This window comes from Dendrobates tinctorius, unplaced genomic scaffold, assembly GCF_039654945.1.
Source record: "Dendrobates tinctorius isolate UK_male_01 unplaced genomic scaffold, ASM3965494v1 ptg000056l, whole genome shotgun sequence".
In the NCBI taxonomy this organism is placed as follows: Eukaryota; Metazoa; Chordata; class Amphibia; order Anura; family Dendrobatidae; genus Dendrobates; species Dendrobates tinctorius.
In genome coordinates this window covers 5,943,241-5,965,138 of record NW_027361724.1, presented here as the reverse complement: position 1 = coordinate 5,965,138, position 21,898 = coordinate 5,943,241, and the positions used below count along the sequence as shown (strand labels likewise).

Below are 21,898 nucleotides of genomic sequence, written 5' to 3'. Positions count from 1 at the left end.
TCTTGTTTGCAGCCACCACGAGGAGGAGTTCACTGTATACTAATTCATAGATACGACATTGAATTGGATGGAAGCTGTACAAGTGTCTCTACTGACAAAGACCCCCCCCCCCCCTAGTATTGGTTGTAGGGAAACCCTTCATTGTGTTCAAAAGCAGTTGCAGCAATTCAGTGCCGGGCACCAGTTGGTAAAGCTATAAGAGTATCAAAGTCAACCATTACCACCAGTGCCCATGAGCCTTTACCTGGCACATGGTCACCCCTTCCTAGCACTATAACATACTGACTAACACTCCCGAAAGATCTGGGAAATTCACAGAAAACAGGAGAGACTTCCCAGATTACCGGAAGAGTTGGCAAATCTCCCGAGAGCCACCAAACCCTTCTGAAATTTCACAGAAAGCAGCACTTTCCTTGTGCTCTGGTGGCCAAACGCACATTTAACGGACGTAGAGGTGGCAAATTCTGTGTCCCTAGACAGTAGAATACTTCTCCCTACAATAAAGAAGTTGACAATATTGCTCCTTCCACTAGTAAGGTATTAGTGCCACCCAGACCTCCACTGCTCGCTGCCCTGTACAATGTCATGAAGGTGCAGACAGTATTTGTAATTATTCATTACAAAGTTTTCCAGATTCGCCATATTTTGGTGGCATGACTGTTCTGAGCAATGGAAGTCTGGTACAAGTGACACATCTCCACACTCTTGCAGTCATCCAAACAGGAATAAGAAATAAGACGTTTCTTAAACTTTACCGGAAATATTTTGGTATATATTGTATATGGTTATCTTCCAAGTATTTTCTCCTAGTTCTCTGCAGCTCTTCTATCCTCTGTTTTTCTGCAGCGGCAGCATTCACATTCCCTTCTTCAAGTAACCTGAATAAATCCAAAAGGAAATCCAAATTAGATGTACTTAAACTACTTCAGGACTGGTCCATATAATCCCGTTACTGACCAGGCACAATTTTGAATTCTATCATACTCTTACGTGTTTTTTACTGACTCTAAAAAAAGTTCTCGCTTTGATATTCAAAACACTTTTTGCCGCCTCTCACTTTTTTTTTTTTTTTTAAGCTATATGGGCTTGAGTAATTTCTAATATATTTGTATTGCTGATTTGTTAATGTAGTTACAACTATATAGTTACAAGAGAAAGTCGTCTTATTTCTCTTGGCTGCATAGCAAAGCTAACTGAATCTCCCAAGATCCTGGCAGTCCTGCTCCCTCCGTATACCCAGCAATCACATGATCACTGGGTAAAGAGGATGAGGCACTGTCAGTGCTTCCTAATCTGTATACACAAGCACTGGGTCAGTGTTGTGTACTCAGTGATGGAGAAGGTAAACATGGTAATAAATCATAATTACCTTATCTGTGAAGAGTCTGTCTGTGTCTGACAGCTGGCTCCCCACCCCACACCTACACAATTTAGTGGAAGCTCCTTAAGCCCCCGTCACACACAGCGAGATCGCAAAGCTGCCGAGTCACAAGTTTTGTGACGCAACAGCGATCTCACCAGCGATCTCGCTGTGTGTGACAGGCATCAGCGACCGCCCCCCCCCCCCGCCGGGTATCGCTGATCGTTCTGGAAAGCCCTGGACATTTTTTTGATCGTTGGTCTCCCGCTGGTCAGCACGCATCGCTGTGTGTGGCAGGCGGGAGACCAGCGATCAGCGAGCTGGTATCCAAGGTAAACCGCGGGTTTCTAAGCGCCGCGCGGCGCTTAGTTACCCGCTGTGTACATAAGATACCAGCGTGCTGGTATCTAAGGTAAACAGCTGGTTTCTAAGCGCCGTGCGGCACTTAGAAACCTGCTGTTTACCTTGGATACCAGCTCCCTGCAACAGCACGCTGGTATCTAAGGTACACAGCGGGTAACTAAGCGACGTGTGCGCTTGTTACCCACGTCGTCGCTGTCCTGATCGCTGCTGAGATCTGCCTGTTTGGCAGCTCACCAGCGATCATGTAGCGACACACCAGCGATCCTGATAAGGTCATATCATCGTCAGGATCGCTGGTGCGTCGCTATGTGTGACGGGGGCCTTACTCTGCATTGACATTTTAGAACGTCACTGCAGAGTAAAATGTGGACCGCCAAGACATTTATAGTCTATGGGCACTCCAGAAGTAGTTAAGTTTAGTATCCTTTAAAGCTAGAAACAAACAGTCAAGGCCCTCAGAGATAAAAAACAAAACACTACGATGGCAAGCAAAACAGATTGTATTAATTTAACATTTTTATTGGTGAATTTTCAACAGCAAGGGAGATTATTTGACAAAGTATAACAATTCTTTTAAATGCAGCCTGGTACACCCTACTGAACTAATAACACCGGATAATGGATTAGAACAGACATGCGAAGAAATCTTTATAGTTGTTGAGAGATCTAATTGCAGGGAAAATAAGCTTATCTCATACATATACATATATATTAGAAGGATTCAAGTGTCCAGTGAGCAGTCCGGAGCCCAAAAAGTTGTCAGACTCTCAGAGACAAAGGGGGGGAGGGTGCAGGGCAGGAGGTGATTTGGCATAGGCTGAGATAAGGACTTATCAATACGCACTTGAGACCTCATTTGCACATATGATAAAAGTTTGTTTCTTGTAATTAAACCACTAAACAGCCACAAAGTTATGTTTCTAGATAGTTTTTTTGCCCCAACCTAGTATCAGTATTAGTTTAATGTTCAGTATTTTAGTTCACCTATGAGTTAAGGGCCTGTCACACTAAGCGATATCGCTAGCAATAGCTATAATGTCACTGGTTTTTGTGACGTTATAGCGATATTGCTAGCGATATCGCTATGTGTGATACTTACCTCCGACCGGCTCCCCCGCTGGTTATCGCTGATCGCACAAGAACGTCCTGGACCGTTTCTCGTCGTCAGCTTCCTGCTGGGACTTCCTGCTGTGGAGACGAGCGACGCGTGGACGCGGGCGGGAGGACGTCAGGATCGCCTCGTCTGACAGGTAAGTAGCAGCCCCGATCCCTGCGATGTCGCTGGTGAGATCGGCCTGTGTGGCAGCTCACTAGCGACCACTTAGCGATGCACCAGCGATCCTGACCGGGTCATATCGCTGGTCGGGATCGCTAGTGCGTGACAGTACCTTTAGATTACAATTTGTGACCAACTTAAAAGAAAAATCCAAACTTTATAGTAGAGTAAGTATAACAAATGATTGCCTCTGATCCGGCCTGAATCTTGCATCGGTCTTTGGAAGGTATTCCTTCATCACTGGATCCAGATCATTCAGCTCAATGGCAAATCTTGTGAAGCCGTAATAGAGTTCATAATTGGTTGGCATGGAACCTTGGAAAAAGTAGAAAAAACATATTTTACACATCACTAACGTCATACCGTAGCTGACCAGTATCATTTCTATCTGGAATTTAGACAGGTCCAGAAATAAAACGAACTGCTTAAGGTTACAAATAAGATTTGTTTTTCGTTTTTTTACAGAAACGTTGCTGTGTCCTAATCAAGCGAATGTGAAATAGCACATGGACAAGACTATTGTTGCCGATATTCCGATCTTTGTTTCCAGCTATTCTCAGCTGGAGTTTTACCGTTAACCTGTTTGATATTTTGAGACCTGAAAAAAATCAAAGCAAACCTGTAATTTTCTAAGACAATAACAAGTTTTCATTAACGGGCGTAACAACTACAAGGCTCATCGGTTATCACCGAGTTCTAATTAAAAAAAAAAAACCCAACGACAATGTGCTGCTACATCTCAGGATAACGCAGGTGAATGGGGTAACATTGCGACCCGTAGAGTAAAACAAAACGATGGGGCCAGTCACATTTCCTTGCAGTGATTGCAGTACCCTACGTGTTGCAGTGCCACCCAACTCACCTGTATTACACAGTGGCAAATAGCAGGACCTGTGTCACGGCTAAAGTAGTCATGTAGCGTCAGCCTAAAAATGCCTATGAGCAGGAATTTTTGTGACACATTGTACTTTATGTTAATGATAAATGTAGCGATGTTTTCAGTTTATTAAAAAAAAAATATCTTTTAATGCTTCTGCCTCCAACAGACAGTCATATCACACACAAGTAGTTAATATTCAGTATTTACCATAGGTCTCTTATGCGGATATGATTTTTGTCATACCTTTATGTAGTTTTACGGGAATTTTGACAATTTGGAAGCAATTTTTTAGCATTTTCATGAAACTTTCAGAGATATCTTTAAGGCACTCAAGGGCTGTGAGGGAACTATATATTAGACGCTCATCACAAATAAAAAAACATTTTAAAGAGTGCACCCCTTAAAATATTCAAAATAGTATCAGTAAGTTTCTCAACCTTTTGGGAATTTCACAGAAATTGAAGCAATGCAAACATGGAATGTAAACACTTCTTTCCTTTTCCATTCTTCTAAGGGCCTTAACTCTTAATTTTTTCGCTAACATAACCATATGAGGGCTTGTTTATTTTTTTTTTAGGACAGGATTAGCATTAAGTTTTGAAAAACAACATTCAATTTTGCAATAACTTAATTCTGCCACAGTTTGCTAGTTTTTTTTTCAAAATTTTTTACGCGGTTCTGTTTTGGGTAAAGGTGTGTTGATGAAAACACTTTCTCTTTACAGCATCATCAGTACATGTTAATTCATTTTTATCTATCAAATTTTTCTCAAAGACGCCACAATATCAATTATGTTTATTGGTTGTATTTTCGAACCGGGAGAACCAGGACGATTCAAACTTTTAAATATATTTTTTTTCCTTTTTAATTCTGTTTATTTTTACTTTATTTTTTTGTCATCTTAGGGATTTTGATTCTTTTTCTATGTACTGCAATACTTTGGCTTTGCAGTATATAGAAACGATGATCCTTTAAGAAGCGCAGCTTGTGGCTGAGCTTTGAGTGCAAACATGGAGGTGACATCAGTAAAAGCTGCTCAGTCTTCAGTCTTCACAAGGACAGGGTTATAAGTTATAGATACACACCATCAATGCTATCAAACATTAATACAATTCCATTAGTGGTTTAGTTATACCTGGTCTCCATATGCATTTTGCTGCTGGGGCATCACCACGATACAAGGCCTCATGCCACTTCCCAAAAAGTCGATGCACAACCTTTCCTTCTTGATCCATCACCACTCCATGAATCTCATTTACACTGGAGCTCCAATAATTTCCCTTAGTAGAGAACAAAAACTTGTCATATATTGCAGAAAATACAGACTTAAAAGTGATTACTACATAATTCTACTACCATAATTTGATTTAAAAAAAACACAACATTTTTGCGCAACGCTTTTAGCTGTGCAAAAATGTTGTGACTTTTGTCGCTTTCACAACGGTTTCACCCAGCTCCGCCAAAATGCTCAGAGCTGGGGCAGCATGGGGGAGTGAAACCACAGCTCCTCTAATTCTTCACAAGATGGGATCTAACTTACACCAGAAATCTTAAGCCCCCGTTACACATTGTGATATCGCTAGCAATATCGCTGTAAAGTCACCGATTTTGTGACGTAGCAGCGATATTGCTAGCGATATCGCTACATGTGATACTTACCTCCGACCGGCTCCCCCACTGGTTATCGCTGATCGCGCGAGAAGGTCCTGGATCATTTCTCGTCGTCAGCTTCCTGCGGCGCTTCCTGCTGTGACGACGACCGACGCATGGACGCGGGCGGGAGAACGTCAGGATCGCCGCGTCTAACAGGTAAGTAGCGACCTCCCGACCCCTGCTATGTCGCTGGTGAGATCTGCCTGTGTGGCAGCTCACTAGCTACCATTTAGCGATGCACCAGCGATCCATATCGTTGTCGGGATCGCTGGTGCATCGCTATATGTAACGATACCCTTACTCAAGTTAGTGACTGGAGTAAGATTAGTGGAGTGGCCCACATAGGTGCATGCCACTTGTCAGACGCACCTTTTTCATTAGGGGGAGTGCTCCTCTTAATAAATCTGGAGTATCTGATTCTCTGCTTTTCCTAATTCACACTGTTCTAATTTATACCTGATCACTTAAAGATGACCTCTCACTTGCGCAAAAACAAACAAAAAATTAAATACCTTGTAAAAAAAAAAAAAATCTCCAAGCTCCCCGGATTCTGATTTTTTTTTCTATTTTGGGCTGCGTTGCTCATTTGCAGAGATATTCTCATTTGTTGCTTTTGGAGCACAGTATTTGAAATCTCTGCTTGGCCTTTCTTCAGAGTATTTCTGGGGACCTCCAGAAGTAGGGTCGAAACACACATCGGGGTCTGAGGTGGAGGCTGGTGTCTACACAGTCTATAATTCATTTGGTTATGTCTGATTATAATGTATCATTATTTTCTTTTTCACTATTGATTATACATATATTTATATATTGTGTGTACATATACAATATACAATGCACAATAAAATAGAATTTAAAAGTTAATAGTAAGATTAAGAAAACAAGAGAAAGCCAATGAGCGACACAAAATACCGAAAACAAGCAACAACAAGGATAGCTACCAGATGGAGCAATACTGCCCAGGAATAATGATAAATGGGCACGCATAGGCATATATATATATATATATATATATATATATATATATATATATATATATATATATATATATATATATATATACACACACACACACATACACACACACACATACAGTGGGGCAAAAAGTATTTAGTCAGTCAGCAATAGTGCAAGTTCCACCACTTAAAAAGATGAGAGGCGTCTGTAATTTACATCATGGGTAGACCTCAACTATGGGAGACAAACTGAGAAAAAAAAATCCAGAAAATCACATTGTCTGTTTTTTTTTCATTTTATTTGCATATTATGGTGGAAAATAAGTATTTGGTCAGAAACAAAATTTCATCTCAATACTTTGTTATATATCCTTTGTTGGCAATGACAGAGGTCAAACGTTTTCTGTAAGTCTTCACAAGGTTGCCACACACTGTTGTTGGTATGTTGGCCCATTCCTCCATGCAGATCTCCTCTAGAGCAGTGATGTTTTTGGCTTTTCGCTTGGCAACACGGACTTTCAACTCCCTCCAAAGGTTTTCTATAGGGTTGAGATCTGGAGACTGGCTAGGCCACTCCAGGACCTTGAAATGCTTCTTACAAAGCCACTCCTTCGTTGCCCTGGCGGTGTGCTTTGGATCATTGTCATGTTGAAAGACCCAGCCACGTTTCATCTTCAATGCCCTTGCTGATGGAAGGAGGTTTGCACTCAAAATCTCACGATACATGGCCCCATTCATTCTTTCATGTACCCGGATCAGTCGTCCTGGCCCCTTTGCAGAGAAACAGCCCCAAAGCATGATGTTTCCACCACCATGCTTTACAGTAGGTATGGTGTTTGATGGATGCAACTCAGTATTCTTTTTCCTCCAAACACGACAAGTTGTGTTTCTACCAAACAGTTCCAGTTTGGTTTCATCAGACCATAGGACATTCTCCCAAAACTCCTCTGGATCATCCAAATGCTCTCTAGCAAACTTCAGACGGGCCCGGACATGTACAGGCTTAAGCAGTGGGACACGTCTGGCACTGCAGGATCTGAGTCCATGGTGGCGTAGTGTGTTACTTATGGTAGGCCTTGTTACATTGGTCCCAGCTCTCTGCAGTTCATTCACTAGGTCCCCCCGCATGGTTCTGGGATTTTTGCTCACCGTTCTTGTGATCATTCTGACCCCACGGGGTGGGATTTTGCGTGGAGCACCAGATCGAGGGAGATTATCAGTGGTCTTGTATGTCTTCCATTTTCTAGTTATTGCTCCCACAGTTGATTTCTTCACTCCAAGCTGGTTGGCTATTGCAGATTCCGTCTTCCCAGCCTGGTGCAGGGCTACAATTTTGTTTCTGGTGTCCTTTGACAGCTCTTTGGTCTTCACCATAGTGGAGTTTGGAGTCAGACTGTTTGAGGGTGTGCACAGGTGTCTTTTTATACTGATAAGTTTAAACAGGTGCCATTACTACAGGTAATGAGTGGAGGAAAGAGGAGACTATTAAAGAAGAAGTTACAGGTCTGTGAGAGCCAGAAATCTTGATTGCTTGTTTCTGACCAAATACTTATTTTCCACCATAATATGCAAATAAAATGAAAAAAAAACAGACAATGTGATTTTCTGGATTTTTTTTTCTCAGTTTGTCTCCCATAGTTGAGGTCTACCTATGATGTAAATTACAGACGCCTCTCATCTTTTTAAGTGGTGGAACTTGCACTATTGCTGACTGACTAAATACTTTTTTGCCCCACTGTATATACACCTATACACACACATATATATACACACCTATACGTGCCCGTTTGTCATTATTCCTTGGAAGTATTGCTTCATGTGGTGGCTACTCTTGTTGCTTATTTTCGGTATTTTGTGTCGCTCATCGGCCTTCCATTGCTTTCAATGTTACTTTATTTCACCATTAACTTTTAAATACTATTTTTATTGTATCGCTGAGCATCTCAAACTATTTATTGTGTATATATGCATTTTGTCTGATGTTTGATTAAATTGAAGAAACTCTTATAAACTATATTAAGCTTTATCTGTGTCCTCTTATGTATATTGGAATTACGTTTTTTTGAATTATAGGCTTCTTTCCTTCCCTCTTTTCTGGGGGTGTCTGCTTTCACCCCTCACTCCCAGATGCTGCCTATCACAGCTCAGCAGTCTAGCAGTCTCAGGGCCTTCTGCCAATCACAGCTAGGCATTAACTTGGAGGGAGGAGTGAAAATGCCCGCCCCCCAGAGAAGGTTCTGAAGAAACACCCAATTGGACTGCAAGCAGAGATTTCACATACTGTGCTCCAAAAGAAACAAATGTGAAAATCTCTGCAATGGAGTGGTACAGCTTAAAATGGAAGGAAAAGCAGCAGAATTAGGGGAGCTCAGGGATTTTTAAATGGATTTAATTCATTTTTTGAGCAAGTGATAGGTCATCTTTAACTTCAAAATAATTATGTATTGTGGGCTTCATCAGTGTGGGCTCCTCATTTTAGTGAAGTCTTTGCTAGGTAAACAAGTGCTAGATTTCAGTGAGTCAGAATTGGTAAAAATGTTCGCTGTCTGGAAACCACTGAGCAGATTCACTGGATTTATTCTCTCAATATGAAACTTAAACAGTTTGTTTCTTAAAGACAACCTCTGTTCATTTGCCCTACCAGTGCATATACAGTCATGACTGAAAAAGAGGAAAATTGGATATAATTTCACACAAAACCCCAAAAAAGGTCTGGACAAAATTGCTGACATTTTTCCAAAACTGTGGGTAAACAACCTTGTTTCAAGCATGTGATGCTCGTTCAAACTCATCTGTGGCAAGAAACTAGTGTGGACAATTTGAAAATCACTCCTGAAACAAGATGAAAAGGGGAGATGTTGACTCAATCTTTGCATTGTGTGTGCCACACTAACCATGGAGAAGAGAACTATCTGAGGACTTGAGAACCAAAATGGTTGAAAAATATCAACAATCTCAAGTCCATCTCCAGAGATCTTGATGTTCCTTTGTCCACGGTGCTCAACACAATCAGGAAGTTTATAACCTATATCACTGTAACTAACCTCCCTGGATGTGGATAGCAGAGAAAAATCAATGAAAGGTTGCAACACAGGATAGTCCAGATGGTGGATAAGCAGCCCCAATCAAGTTCCAAAGAAATTCAAGCTGTCCGGCATACTCAGGGTGCATCAGTATCTCTGCGAAATATCCATCGACATTTGATTGAAATGAAACGCTATGGCAGGAGACCCAGGAGGACCCCACTTCCGCAAGCCAAAATCCTTCTGGAAAAAAAAGCATCTTGTAGACAGATGAGATCAAGATAGAGCTTTTTGATAAAGCACATTATTCTACTGTTTACTGTAAACTGAATGGTGCCTAGAAAGAAAAGAACACAGTACTTACAGTCAAATATGGTGGAGGTTCAAAGATGTTTTGGGGTTGATATACTGCCCCTGGGTGCCATGACTGTGGGCAAGACATCATGAAATCTGAAGACTAACAAAGGTTTTGGGATGCAATGTAGTGCCCAGTGTCAGAAAGCTGGGTTTGCATCCTAGGTCATGGGTCTTCCAGAAAGACAATGACCCCCAAAAATACTTCAATAAGCACCTAAAAATGGATGGAAACAAAGTGCTAGATAGTGAAGTGGCCAGCAATGATGGGTCTGGATCTTGATCCCATTGAACAGCTGTGAAGAGATTGTGAAATTGCTGTTGGGAGAAGGCAAACATGAAGAACCTGGAACAGTTTGCAAAGGAGGAGTGGTCCAAAATTCCAGTTGACAGGTGTAAAAAGCTTGTTTATGGTTACAGAAAGCAACTAATTGCAGTTATTTATTTCAAAGGGTGTGCAAAAAATATTAAGTTGAAGGTGCTAACAATTTTATCCGGCTCATTTGTGGGTTTTGTGAAAAATTATATCCAATTTGCCTTTTTTGTATGCTTCTTTGTGTTGTTCCAATACACACACAGGAAATAATCATGTGTAATTGCAATTATTTTCTGGGAGAAATACATCATTTTCTGGAACAATTTCAATGGTGCCAACACTTTTGCTCATGACTGTATAGCTTTCACAATAGAGGTTATTCCACTCTGGACCCACCTCCAATATGGAGGACATCGCTGTAACAGAGGTTCCTGTTCTTGCAGATTTCAACCATCCACCTATTTCCTATGTAGTGGACACTGAGGAGGATACCTGATGTTTCAGGTTCCAGGCCCGAAAAAATATAGCTCATTGTAATACTTTTTTTTCCCCTCTTTGTTCAACAATAGGAACATGATGTGGTTCTGACTATGGCTGTTCCTACACTGACATAACGTAATTCCATAGGGATCTATGTACATTTATTAAGATATACTGTATAGATAACACCTTCAGTTATACGGTATCATTACAGACTGATGTAGAGTAGAATTATTTTAGCCCTTTCATGGGAAGTAACCTCCGTACCTTGATGAATGTCATCTTACATGTAGAAGCGCTGCTCTTTGTGTTCCGAATGGTGATCTCCCCGTAATGTTCAATCCATCTTCTACCACTGAGGATGTTGTGTATGCAGGTTGTCACTTTATTCCAGACATAGCAATCTCCATACCTACAAATAAAGCCCAGAAAGCAAAGGTCTATTCCACCAATAACAAACAACGATTATTATTACTATATTGTTTTGATTCTGGTCACACAATCCAATACAGGAGCAATTATGCATGTCCAATCAAGATTCCTACTAATAAACTGTTTTATGACCAGGCTCAGAATCTGACAAATTTGGGCATAGAATATATGTCCATGAACATTTCCAAGTCTATTAATAATATTCGCGTCATTCTAATTCTGCTTTCTGATATCAGCACATGATGATTATATAGAGGCCACCTGTGTCTTCTGCTGGCACTGGTATAGGGCAGTCCAGAGGTATTCTGACGGACACGAGGGGGCACTGAAGATGGTACAGAAGAGTAAACGTGTTTCCTAATCATAGATGACCCCTTTTAAATTGTTACAGAAAACCTTGGTAACTTCCAATATTATTATTTCCAGTTTAGGTACCATACCTTATCCCATTCATCTATGTGAGACAATGAAAGCCATATTTGCTGATTCTCCCGAAATATCCAGGAGGCTCGAGGAAAAAAAGGGGAGACCTCCTAAACAAAATTGGTAAATCTCCCAGGCATCACCGCCGAAGCCTCAGGAAATCTAATTTCCAGTACGTTTCTTGCACACGTCTAACAACAACATCCAGTTGCTTGTAGGTAATATAAGGGGTGAGAGGTGGTGCTCCAAAGTATAAAGTAGAAAATAACAAAAAAAGCTTGGGTACTCAAATTACATTTTTATTGTCCAATACAGACCAATGAGGCAAATACCACCACCATCCAAAAAGGAAAAATAAAGGATGACCCAATTGAATGACAGATTAACCTCCGCAACGTTATGGCACGAACATGCCTTTTTCAAGCTCAATGCACTCATGGCCGGCGCCCCCACACCATACAGGCATAAATGGAGACTAGGTCCCATTACCTGTGACCCCCTTCTACAGCAGATTCAGCTTGAAAAAGGCATGTTCGTGCCGAAACGTTGCGGAAGTTAATCTGTCTTTCAATTGAGTCATCCTTTATTTTTCTTTTTGTATGGTGGTGGTATTTGCCTCATTGGTCTATATCGGACAATAAAAATTTCATGAGTGTCCAAGTTTTTTTGTTATTAACATCCAATTGCACATTCAAGGGTAGGAAACGGGGTGTTAGGGTTCTGGGAAACAGGTCAGAAAGGGTTGTGGTTTCTAAATTAATCATGTCTATGGCTAAAATTGATGCTGGATGCCCAAGAATCTATCTCACAGAACAACAGCTGGAAAAGTTGGCAAGCATGGTGTAAAAGGACAATGAATCTTGTATAATAACTTATATTCTTCTTTGGGAAAGTTCTATAATGGATTGTTGGTTATGCCGAAGCTATCATTGACAGAAGGCTTCGGTCGGGTGCATCTTTAAATCTCTGAGCCAAGTAAAGGTCCATTTACACTGCTCGATTAACGTGAACGAGCTTGTTCGTTAGGTGAAATGATCATCATTCTTGGCAACACATCGTCCTTTGTAAACTGGACTGACACACCCGTCCCAGGTGCCCCAGGCATCCTGTGATTTGTTTTATTCACCTCGGTCCATGTCCTATGCTGTGCTCCACATCGGTTCTGCAGGTTGCCAAGGGTGACTCTGTGATATCATCTTCCTAATCCTATTTAAAGGCTCATTAGGACACACACAAGTTTTTCTTAGGATTGAGTCGCAAGACTTTTGCTTGTACTCCACCTTCTGCGTACGCTGTGCTTTAAGCTGCTTCCATTCCTGCTGGGTGCCACTACATCCATTCTGCTGCTCCCAAGTTTCCCGACTGTGCCAAGTCCTTGCTTCCTGCACCTATACCCAGGGTATGTGTGCCCACCTGGACCTGAGGCTTAGAGGATCCACCTCATCGGATGAATCTAAACAAGGACTGGAACTACCTACCAAGAACTATGGCAGCCTACGCTCACTGAACAAACTTTTACTGATTGCTCAGTGGAATCTGAAGCTGGGTTGGCCTGTGTAAACCAGCTATTAAATGACCACCGATCTGTAAACATTTACCGATCAACAGTTGTTTAATGCTGGAAAATTGACGGGTGTAAATGCTCCTTAAGTTATACAGTGGTATGTAAAAGTTTGGACACCCCTGGTCAAAATTACTGTTATTGTGAAGAATTAAACAAGTTGAAGTTGACATGACCTCCAAAAGGCCAAAAAAAAAAATATATATTATATCTAATATATAAAGCTGAATGTGTGTGTGTGTGTATGTTTGTATGTACGTATGTGTGTATGTCCGGGTTTGGCATATGCACCGTCACAGCTACAGCCACAAAATTTTGCACAGTCACACGTCTGGACCCCGAGAGCGTCATAGGTTGTGAGGTGAAATTTTAATCCCACGCATTCCAATTCACCAAACAATTTGGCCTATTATTCTTATCATTTCTATGGTGTTATCGTCCTTCTGTAAAGCTGGAAATAACACAATTTATTACCGTGCCAACTCAGACCACCCTCTGACACAGACTGCAGGGGGAGCCCAGTACCACACAGGATAGGATTAGATACACGGCTGAGCAGTCAGTAACACATGATAGGATTAGACACGTGCCTCAGCAGGCAGCATCACACAGGAGAGGATTAGGTACACAGCTCAGCAGACATTATCACACAGGATAGGGTTAGATACACAGCTCAGAAACAGTATGTGCCAAAGGAGAGGACATTTTCATTCCAAAAATTCCACTCATTCCATCTGATTTGTTTTTTGATTTTAAACGCCTCCAGTTCAACTGCTATTTGCAATGTCCATTAACAATGCTCAGGAACAGTCCTTGAAAGTAGTAGAGATAGATTTGCAATCTCTTTGCTTTTCTCATGGTCAACTTTACGTGGTCTGTTCAAGAGTTGGAACTGCCAAAAATCTGTTCAACTTTGCAACGAAAGGAAAAAACAAAAATCTTGAATGAGTTGAAAATAAAATACTATCAATACTTGGGTAATCGTTTAGTTAATTTGTGTTGCAAATCTGTAGTGTTGAATATATGATGTGAAATGTTTTTATGTGCAATATAATCATTATAATTTGTTATAACTAGCCACAGTTGGTTACTATGCCCTGGCAACGCTGGGCTCTTCAGCTAGTCTAATATATAAAGCTGAATGTGTGTGTGTGCGTATGTTTGTATGTATGCGTGTATGTCCAGGATTGGCATCTGGACCGTCGCAGCTACAGCCACAAAATTTTGCACAGTCACACGTCTGGACTCAGAGAGCGTCATAGGCTATGTTGTGAAGTGAAATTTTAACCCCACGCATTTTAATTCACCAAACAATTTTGCCCCTAGGTACATAATGGGGAAAAAGTGTATGTATATATGTATGTCCAGGATTGGAATCTACACCGTCCCAGCTACAGTCACAAAATTTTGCACAGTCACACATCTGGACCCCGAGAACGTCATAGGCTATGTTGTGAGGCGAAATTTTAACCCCACGCATTTTAATTCACCAAACAATTTTGCCCCTAGGTACATAATGGGGAAAAAGTGTATGTATGTATGTATGTATGTGTGTGTGTGTGTATGTCCAGGATTGGAATCTACACCGTCCCAGCTACAGCCACAAAATTTTGCACAGTCACATGTCTGGACCCCGAGAACGTCATAGGCTATGTTGTGAGGTGAAATTTTAACCCCACGCATTTTAATTCACCAAACAATTTTGCCCATAGGTACATAATGGGGAAAAAGTGTATGTATGTATGTATGTATGTATGTCCAGGATTGGAATCTACACCGTCCCAGCTACAGCCACAAAATTTTGCACAGTCACATGTCTGGACCCCGAGAACATCATAGGCTATGTTGTGAGGCGAAATTTTAACCCCGCGCGTTCCAATTCACCAAACAATTTGGCCTATTATTCTTATTTCTATGGTGTTATCGTCCTTCTGTAAAGCTCGAAATAACACTATTACCGTGCCAACACAGACCACTCTCTGACACAGACTGCAGGGGGAGCCCAGTATCACACAGGATAGGATTAGATACACAGCTCAGCAGTCAATATCCCACAGGATAGGATTAGATACCCAGCTCAGCAGTCAGTATCACACAGGATAGGAATATACACGGCTCAGCAGACAGTATCACACAGGATAGGATTAGATACACAGCTCAGCAAACAGTATCACACAGAATAGGATTAGATACACGGCTCAGCAGACTGTATCACACAGGATAGGATTAGATACACTGCCCAGCAGTCAGTATCACAGAGGATAGGATTAGATACACGGCTCAGCAGTCAGTATCACAGAGGATAGGATTAGATACACAGCTCAGCAGTCAGTATCACACAGGAGAGGATTAGACACATGGCTCAGCACACAGTATCACACAGAATAGTACTAGATACACAGCTCAGCAGACAGTATCACACAGGATAGGATTAGATACACGGCTCATCAGTATCACAGGATAGGATTAGGTACACGGCTCAGCAGTCAGTATCACACAGGATAGGGTTAGATACACAGCTCAGCAGTCAGTATCACACAGGAGAGGATTAGACACATGGCTCAGCACACAGTATCACACAGAATAGTATTAGATACACAGCTCAGCAGACAGTATCACACAGGATAGGATTAGATACACGGCTCATCAGTATCACAGGATAGGATTAGGTACACGGCTCAGCAGTCAGTATCACACAGGATAGGGTTAGATACACGGCTCAGCAGACGGTATTACACAGGATAGGATTAGATACACTGCTCAGCAGTCAGTAACACACGATAGGATTAGATTCACAGCTCAGCAGAAAGTATCACACAGGAGAGGATTAGGTACACAGCTCAGCAGACATCACACAGGATAGGGTTAGATACACAGCTCAGAAACAGGATGTGCCAAAGGAGAGGACATTTTCATTCCAAGAATTCCACTCATTCCATCTGATTTGTTTTTTGATTTTAAATGCCTCCAGTTTCCAGTTCAACTGCTATTTGCAATGTCCATTAACAATGCTCAGGGACAGTCCTTGAAAGTAGTAGGGATAGATTTGCAATCTCCATGCTTTTCTCATGGCCAACTTTACGTGGTCTGTTCAAGAGTTGGAACTGCCAAAAATCTGTTCATCTTTGCACCGAAAGGAAAAAAAAAAAATCTTGAATGAGTTGAAAATAAAATACTATCAATACTTGGGTAATCGTTTAGTTAATTTGTGTTGCGAATCTGTAGTGTTGAATATATGATGTGAAACACCAAGGTTACTTACCGGTAGCCGGGTTTTCCGGAGCCCATGACGGCACACATGAGAGAGGGGATCCGCCCAGTCAGGACAGGAACCCTACTGAAGATAAAAGGGCGGTACCTCTCCCTCGCTTCAGTTGGTTTACAGAGCATGAGAGGCCCCCCGGGTTAGTACACATGGTAAAACTATCACCACATTATATCTCACTAAAAAAAAACACCCAAACTAAAGTGCACACCAAAGGAGTGAAAAGGGGGGGAATATACAGGTGCCGTCATGGGCTCCGGAAAAACTGGCTACCGGTAAGTAACCTTGGTGTTTTCCCGTCTCCCATGACGGCACACATGAGAGACTTTTGTAGAATAAGACACCTTAGGGAGGGACCACCGCTTGCAGCACCCTTCTACCAAAGGTTAGGTCAGTAGAGGAAGACAGATCAAGTCGGTAGTGTTTAAAAAAGGTGGAAGGTGAGGACCAAGTAGCGGCTTTACAAATTTGCTCAATAGATACCTCAGCCTTCTCTGCCCAGGAGGTAGCCACGGCTCTGGTAGAGTGAGCCTTGATGCCTTCTGGAACCGGAGCGCCACTTGCGGAGTAGGATAACATAATGGCCTCCCTGATCCATCTGGCAATGGTACTTTTAGCTACCCCGTGCCCCTTTCTAGTACCCTGAAAGGCTACAAAAAGGGACTGATCTTTCCTCCACTGACTAGTTATTGACATATATTGTATTATAGCTCTTCTTACATCTAATGTATGGAACTTTTGCTCCCCCGGGTTTCTGGGATTGTTACAGAACGACGGCAAGGAGATCTCCTGAGTCCTATGAAACTTTTGGACTACCTTGGGGAGATAGGCCGGGTCTGGTCTTAGAACCACTCGGTCATCCAAGATCTGTGTATAAGGAGGACATATAGACAGAGCTTGTAGGTCGCTGACTCTTCGGGCTGACGTTAAGGCTACCAGTAAGACCGTTTTAAGTGTAAGTAGCTTTGGTGACAGCTCTAGTAGTGGTTCGAAGGGATCTTTGGTTAAAGCCTCCAAAACTAGGTTCAGGTCCCAGGGTGGTATCTTTGGGATAATGACCGGCCTTGACCTGCCACAGGACTTAATGAACCGGGACACCCACCTATTGGCTGCTAAATTGCAGTTATATAGGGCCCCCAAAGCGGAGACTTGAACTTTGAGTGTGTTAGTGGCTAACCCCAGTTGCAGCCCCGACTGTAAGAACTCTAGGATAGGTCCCACTGGAGCTACATCCCCTAAAGGTTCCCCCAGGAAGTCTAGGAACTTTTTCCACGTTCTACCGTAGATTTGGGATGTTATTGGTTTCCTACTTTTCAACAGGGTGGAGACTAACCCTGGAGAGAATCCCTGGCGACTCAGTAGCGCCCTCAAATTCCAGGCTGCTAGATGGAAGCCCTTCACCTGAGAGTGGACCACTGGTCCCTGGGAAAGCAGGTCTGGAATCTCTGGTAGTATCCATGGATCTGTCACTGACATGAGCCTCAGAAGGGAGAACCAAGGCCTTCTCGGCCAAAAAGGAGCTATAAGAATTATTCTTGCCTGATCCTCCCTGATTTTCCTGACTACTACTGGGATCATTGTTATCGGGGGAAATGCATAGGCCAGGATGAACTTCCAGGGTATTTGTAGGGCATCTACTGCGAAGGGGTTTTCCCTTGGATTTAGCGAGCAGAACTTCCTGACCTTCCGGTTGTGTGCGGTAGCGAACAGGTCTATTTCTGGTCTGCCCCAGGCCTGAACTATTTGTTGGAAGACTCGGGGATTTAGGGACCATTCCCCTTGTCTTAGATGCCTGCGACTCAGGAAGTCTGCTTGTATATTTTCTGCCCCCTTTATGTGCAATGCTGTGATGGATAACAGATGTTGTTCTGCTAGCTGGAAGAGTAGATCTGATATTTGCATGAGGCCCCGAGATCTCGTTCCCCCCTGATGATTGATGTAGGCTACTACTGCCTGATTGTCCGTCATGACCCGGGTGTGGCGGCCCTGAAGTAAGGGAAGGAAGTGTTTCACGGCTTTTTCCACTGCCCATAGTTCTTTTACATTTGAATTCTGATCGCTTTCTAGTGAGGACCAGGTCCCCTGTATTGTATGGGATCTCAGGTGTGCTCCCCACCCTGTGGCACTCGCGTCTGTCGTAATGATGTCCTCGACTGGTTTTTGCCACGGGACACCAGCTGTTAGATTCTTTTCTACAGTCCACCAGAGCAGGGAATCTCTTACAGCCACTGAGAGACATAGTTTGCCTTCTAAATGCCCTTTTAATTGTTTCTGCGCTGACAGGACTTCCCACTGTAGTTGCCTTAAGTGGTACTGCGCCCATGTTACTGCGGGTATACATGATGTCAGTGAGCCTAAAAGGGACATTGCGTTCCTCAGTGTCATATTTGGCCTTTGTATTGCTGTGCGAGCTAGGCCTCTTATCTTGGTCACTTTCCTCTCTGGTAGGAGGCAGCGTTGTTGCTCGGAGTCCAATATCAACCCTAGGAAGGATTGCTCTTTTACTGGGGTTATCCTTGACTTGGGGATGTTTACTATCCATCCTAGTCCTACTAGAGTTGCTATTACTTCCTTCACTTGAAGTGTGCAGTGGGATTCCGACCTCCCTATTACCAGAAAGTCGTCTAAGTATGGGACGATCACTATGTCCCTGGATCGCAGAAAAGACATTACTTCGGCCATCACTTTGGTGAATACCCTGGGGGCTGTAGACAGGCCAAACGGAAGGGCTGCGTATTGGTAGTGTCTCACCTGCCCCTGGATATAGAGCGCTACTCTCAAATATCTCTGATACTCCCGATGGATTGGGATGTGATAGTAGGCATCTTTTAAGTCTATCACTGCCATGAGGCAATGCTGGAACAGGATCTTTGCGGCCATGTTGATTGACTCCATTTTGAAGGAGCAATTGTCTATCCACTGATTGAGTCTCCTCAGGTTGACAATGGTTCTCCAAGAGCCGTCTGGTTTTTGTATTAAGAAGAGGGGGGGGAGTAGAACCCCCTTCCTTCTTCTTGCGCTGGGACTTCCTGTAGGACTTGTTTTTTCACTAGTCCCAAGACTTCCGTCTCCAGGGCCAGCTGTTGCTCTTGGGCTTTCCTTCTGGGTGTTATTATGAAGGTATGCCTGGGCGGACGGATGAATTTTATTTTTAAGCCGTCCTTGATTATATTTAGGACCCATGTACTGGGGGAGATATTTGCCCAGGCGGAAAGGAAGAGAGAAAGCCTTCCCCCTACCTCCGGCCCCATGTCATTGGGGAGATTTTTTGGAGGAAGTGGAGGGCCCTTTAAACATATAGCCCGATCCTCTTTTTTCTTTAAAGTCCCAGCTTTTTCTATCTCCCGGGGGACGACCCCTTTTAAATCTCCTCCTCCGAAAGGGCTGCTTCTTAGGTTCTCCCGGAAATCGGGGAAAGCTTTTCTTCCTATCCCCCGCATGCTCCAAAATCTCTTCTACTTTTTTCCCGAAGAGGAATTGGCCATCGCATGGAATGGAACATAACTTGTGCTTAGAGGGTAAATCTCCGGGACACCCTTTAAGCCACAGGGCTCGTCTTGCCGCATTTGACAGGCTTGCTGCTCTAGCTGTCAATCTTGCGGAGTCTGCAGAGGAATCGGCCAGGAAAGCCGCTGCTCCGTGCACCAATGTTAGATTAGCTAGAATTTCGTCTCTAGGAACTCTATCCTTAATCTGGTCCTCTATTTGTTGCAGCCAGACCATGAGGGCACGAGCGGTACAGGTACCGGCTATTGCTGGCTTCAATCCCCCTGCTGAAGCTTCCCAGATGTGCTTCAGAAACCCATCTGCTTTCTTATCAAGCGGGTCTTTCAACACGCCAGAATCTTCTAATGGTAGGGATACCTTTTTTGAGGATTTGGCTACAGCCCCATCAATTTTTGGGACTTTTTCCCAGGTTTCTGAGTCCTTCTGGTCAAAGGGGTACCTCCTCTTTGATGTGGAAGGTAAGCCCCCTGACCGCTCTGTCTTTTTCCATTCCCTGTCAATTAGCGCTTTTATTTTATCATTTACAGGGAAGGTACGCTTTCGCTTTTCCTCCAGTCCTCCAAACATTACATCCTCTAATGATTTGGGAGTTTTTTCTTCTTTAAGGCCCATTGTAGCTCTAATGGCCTTGACCAGTTTTTCTACGTCCTCCGTTGGGAAACATGGACGGCCGCCTATATCGCTGTCCGAGGAGGATTCTGAGGACTGCGTAGAGGAAGAGGAGGTGGAGGGGGACAAAGATCTATCCCGCCCCTTCTGCTTTGGCGAGGCCTCTGAATCGGAGCTCCTTCTACGGTTTCTTTTCTTTTTAAGGGCTGCCTTTAGGGAACCTTTCACCTCCTGATGTATTAACTCCTTCAGACTAGTCATCAAATCAGGGGTTTCCTCCTGTATAGTCCTGTTAATACAGTCAGCGCAGAGATCTTTCTGCCACTGATCTGCCAGCGGGTTTTTACATAGGGTGCATTCTCTATTTTTGGTTTTGCTGCTGGCCTTCCTCGCCCCCTAGTGATCAAACAGAAAAAATGGAACCCCATTACCATAAGGGTGACATTCACGTAGATTACTCACCACCGCTGTCAATCAGGGGTACCGATCTCGGAGGCTCCTCAGATGCACTCGTGACGTTTCTCCTGGACGTCCCAGAGTCATGCCGATTGCGCTTATGACTGCCGCTCCCACCACTTGAGCGACTGCTCCTGGTATGTTGGTGGCTCGGCCTGGCATCTGGCGAGGGGTCTTGCTGCTGACGCTGCTGCTGTCGCTGCTGCTGACGCTGCTGACGCTGCTCGTCTTGCCCCACTTCCATTCTGAAGCCTTGGGCATGAGTGCGTCTTCTGTGGTCATCCCCCTTATGTAAGGGGGATCCACTGCACTCTCCGCCTCCTCCGGTTACCCCCACAGCCCCTCCCCCCCCTGCCATACCGCCGGGATCTCTCTCCACCGATCGGCGTTCTTCACCATGGGCGCCGCCATCTTGGATTGTCGGCGCCGCCTCCGACGTCACGCGGGCACGCCCCTTCCCCAGCGTGCCCTGCGCGTGACGTCAGAGGAGCGCGACCCGGAAGCGGCCGCTCCCTCAACGCTCCTGAGCAGGGAATCACCGGCAGAGGGGGAGAGGGCGGCGCAGCAGCCACGGCAGAGCCCCAGGACCCCCGCCGTGCTGTTCCTGCGCCCGCTCGGACGCTGAGCCCCGGAGGACCCGCGGACGGCGCTTCCTCCATCCCGACGCCCAGCGCTCAGGAGCCCAGCCTGATCTTCTATGCTGGCACGGGAGAGGGGCAGGTAAGTGTGACCTGCTGTCTTCAGCACGGGTCCCTGTCAGGACAGGAAACCCAACTGAAGCGAGGGAGAGGTACCGCCCTTTTATCTTCAGTAGGGTTCCTGTCCTGACTGGGCGGATCCCCTCTCTCATGTGTGCCGTCATGGGAGACGGGAAAATGTTTTTATGTGCAATATAATCATTATAATTTGCTATAACTAACCACAGTTGGTTACTAAGCCTAGGCAAAATTTTTTATATATATATATATATATATATATATATAT

The 21,898-nt window shown here is 43.7% G+C and overlaps 1 protein-coding gene across 6 annotated transcripts in view; it reads right to left on the bottom strand.

Annotated features, from left to right (window-relative positions):
* The window catches only part of OSBPL6 (oxysterol binding protein like 6), a 327,603-nt gene that overhangs the window by 7,553 nt on the left and 298,152 nt on the right, over nucleotides 1-21,898 (bottom strand). For all 6 annotated transcript variants that reach the window (XM_073577451.1, XM_073577453.1, XM_073577449.1 and 3 more), the window contains 4 exons: nucleotides 10,929-11,073; nucleotides 5,015-5,159; nucleotides 3,188-3,314; nucleotides 756-878 (listed from right to left, as the gene is read on the bottom strand). In XM_073577451.1, coding sequence (XP_073433552.1) covers nucleotides 756-878; nucleotides 3,188-3,314; nucleotides 5,015-5,159; nucleotides 10,929-11,073 — 540 coding nt within the window. The remainder of the gene's footprint in view (nucleotides 1-755; nucleotides 879-3,187; nucleotides 3,315-5,014; nucleotides 5,160-10,928; nucleotides 11,074-21,898) is intronic.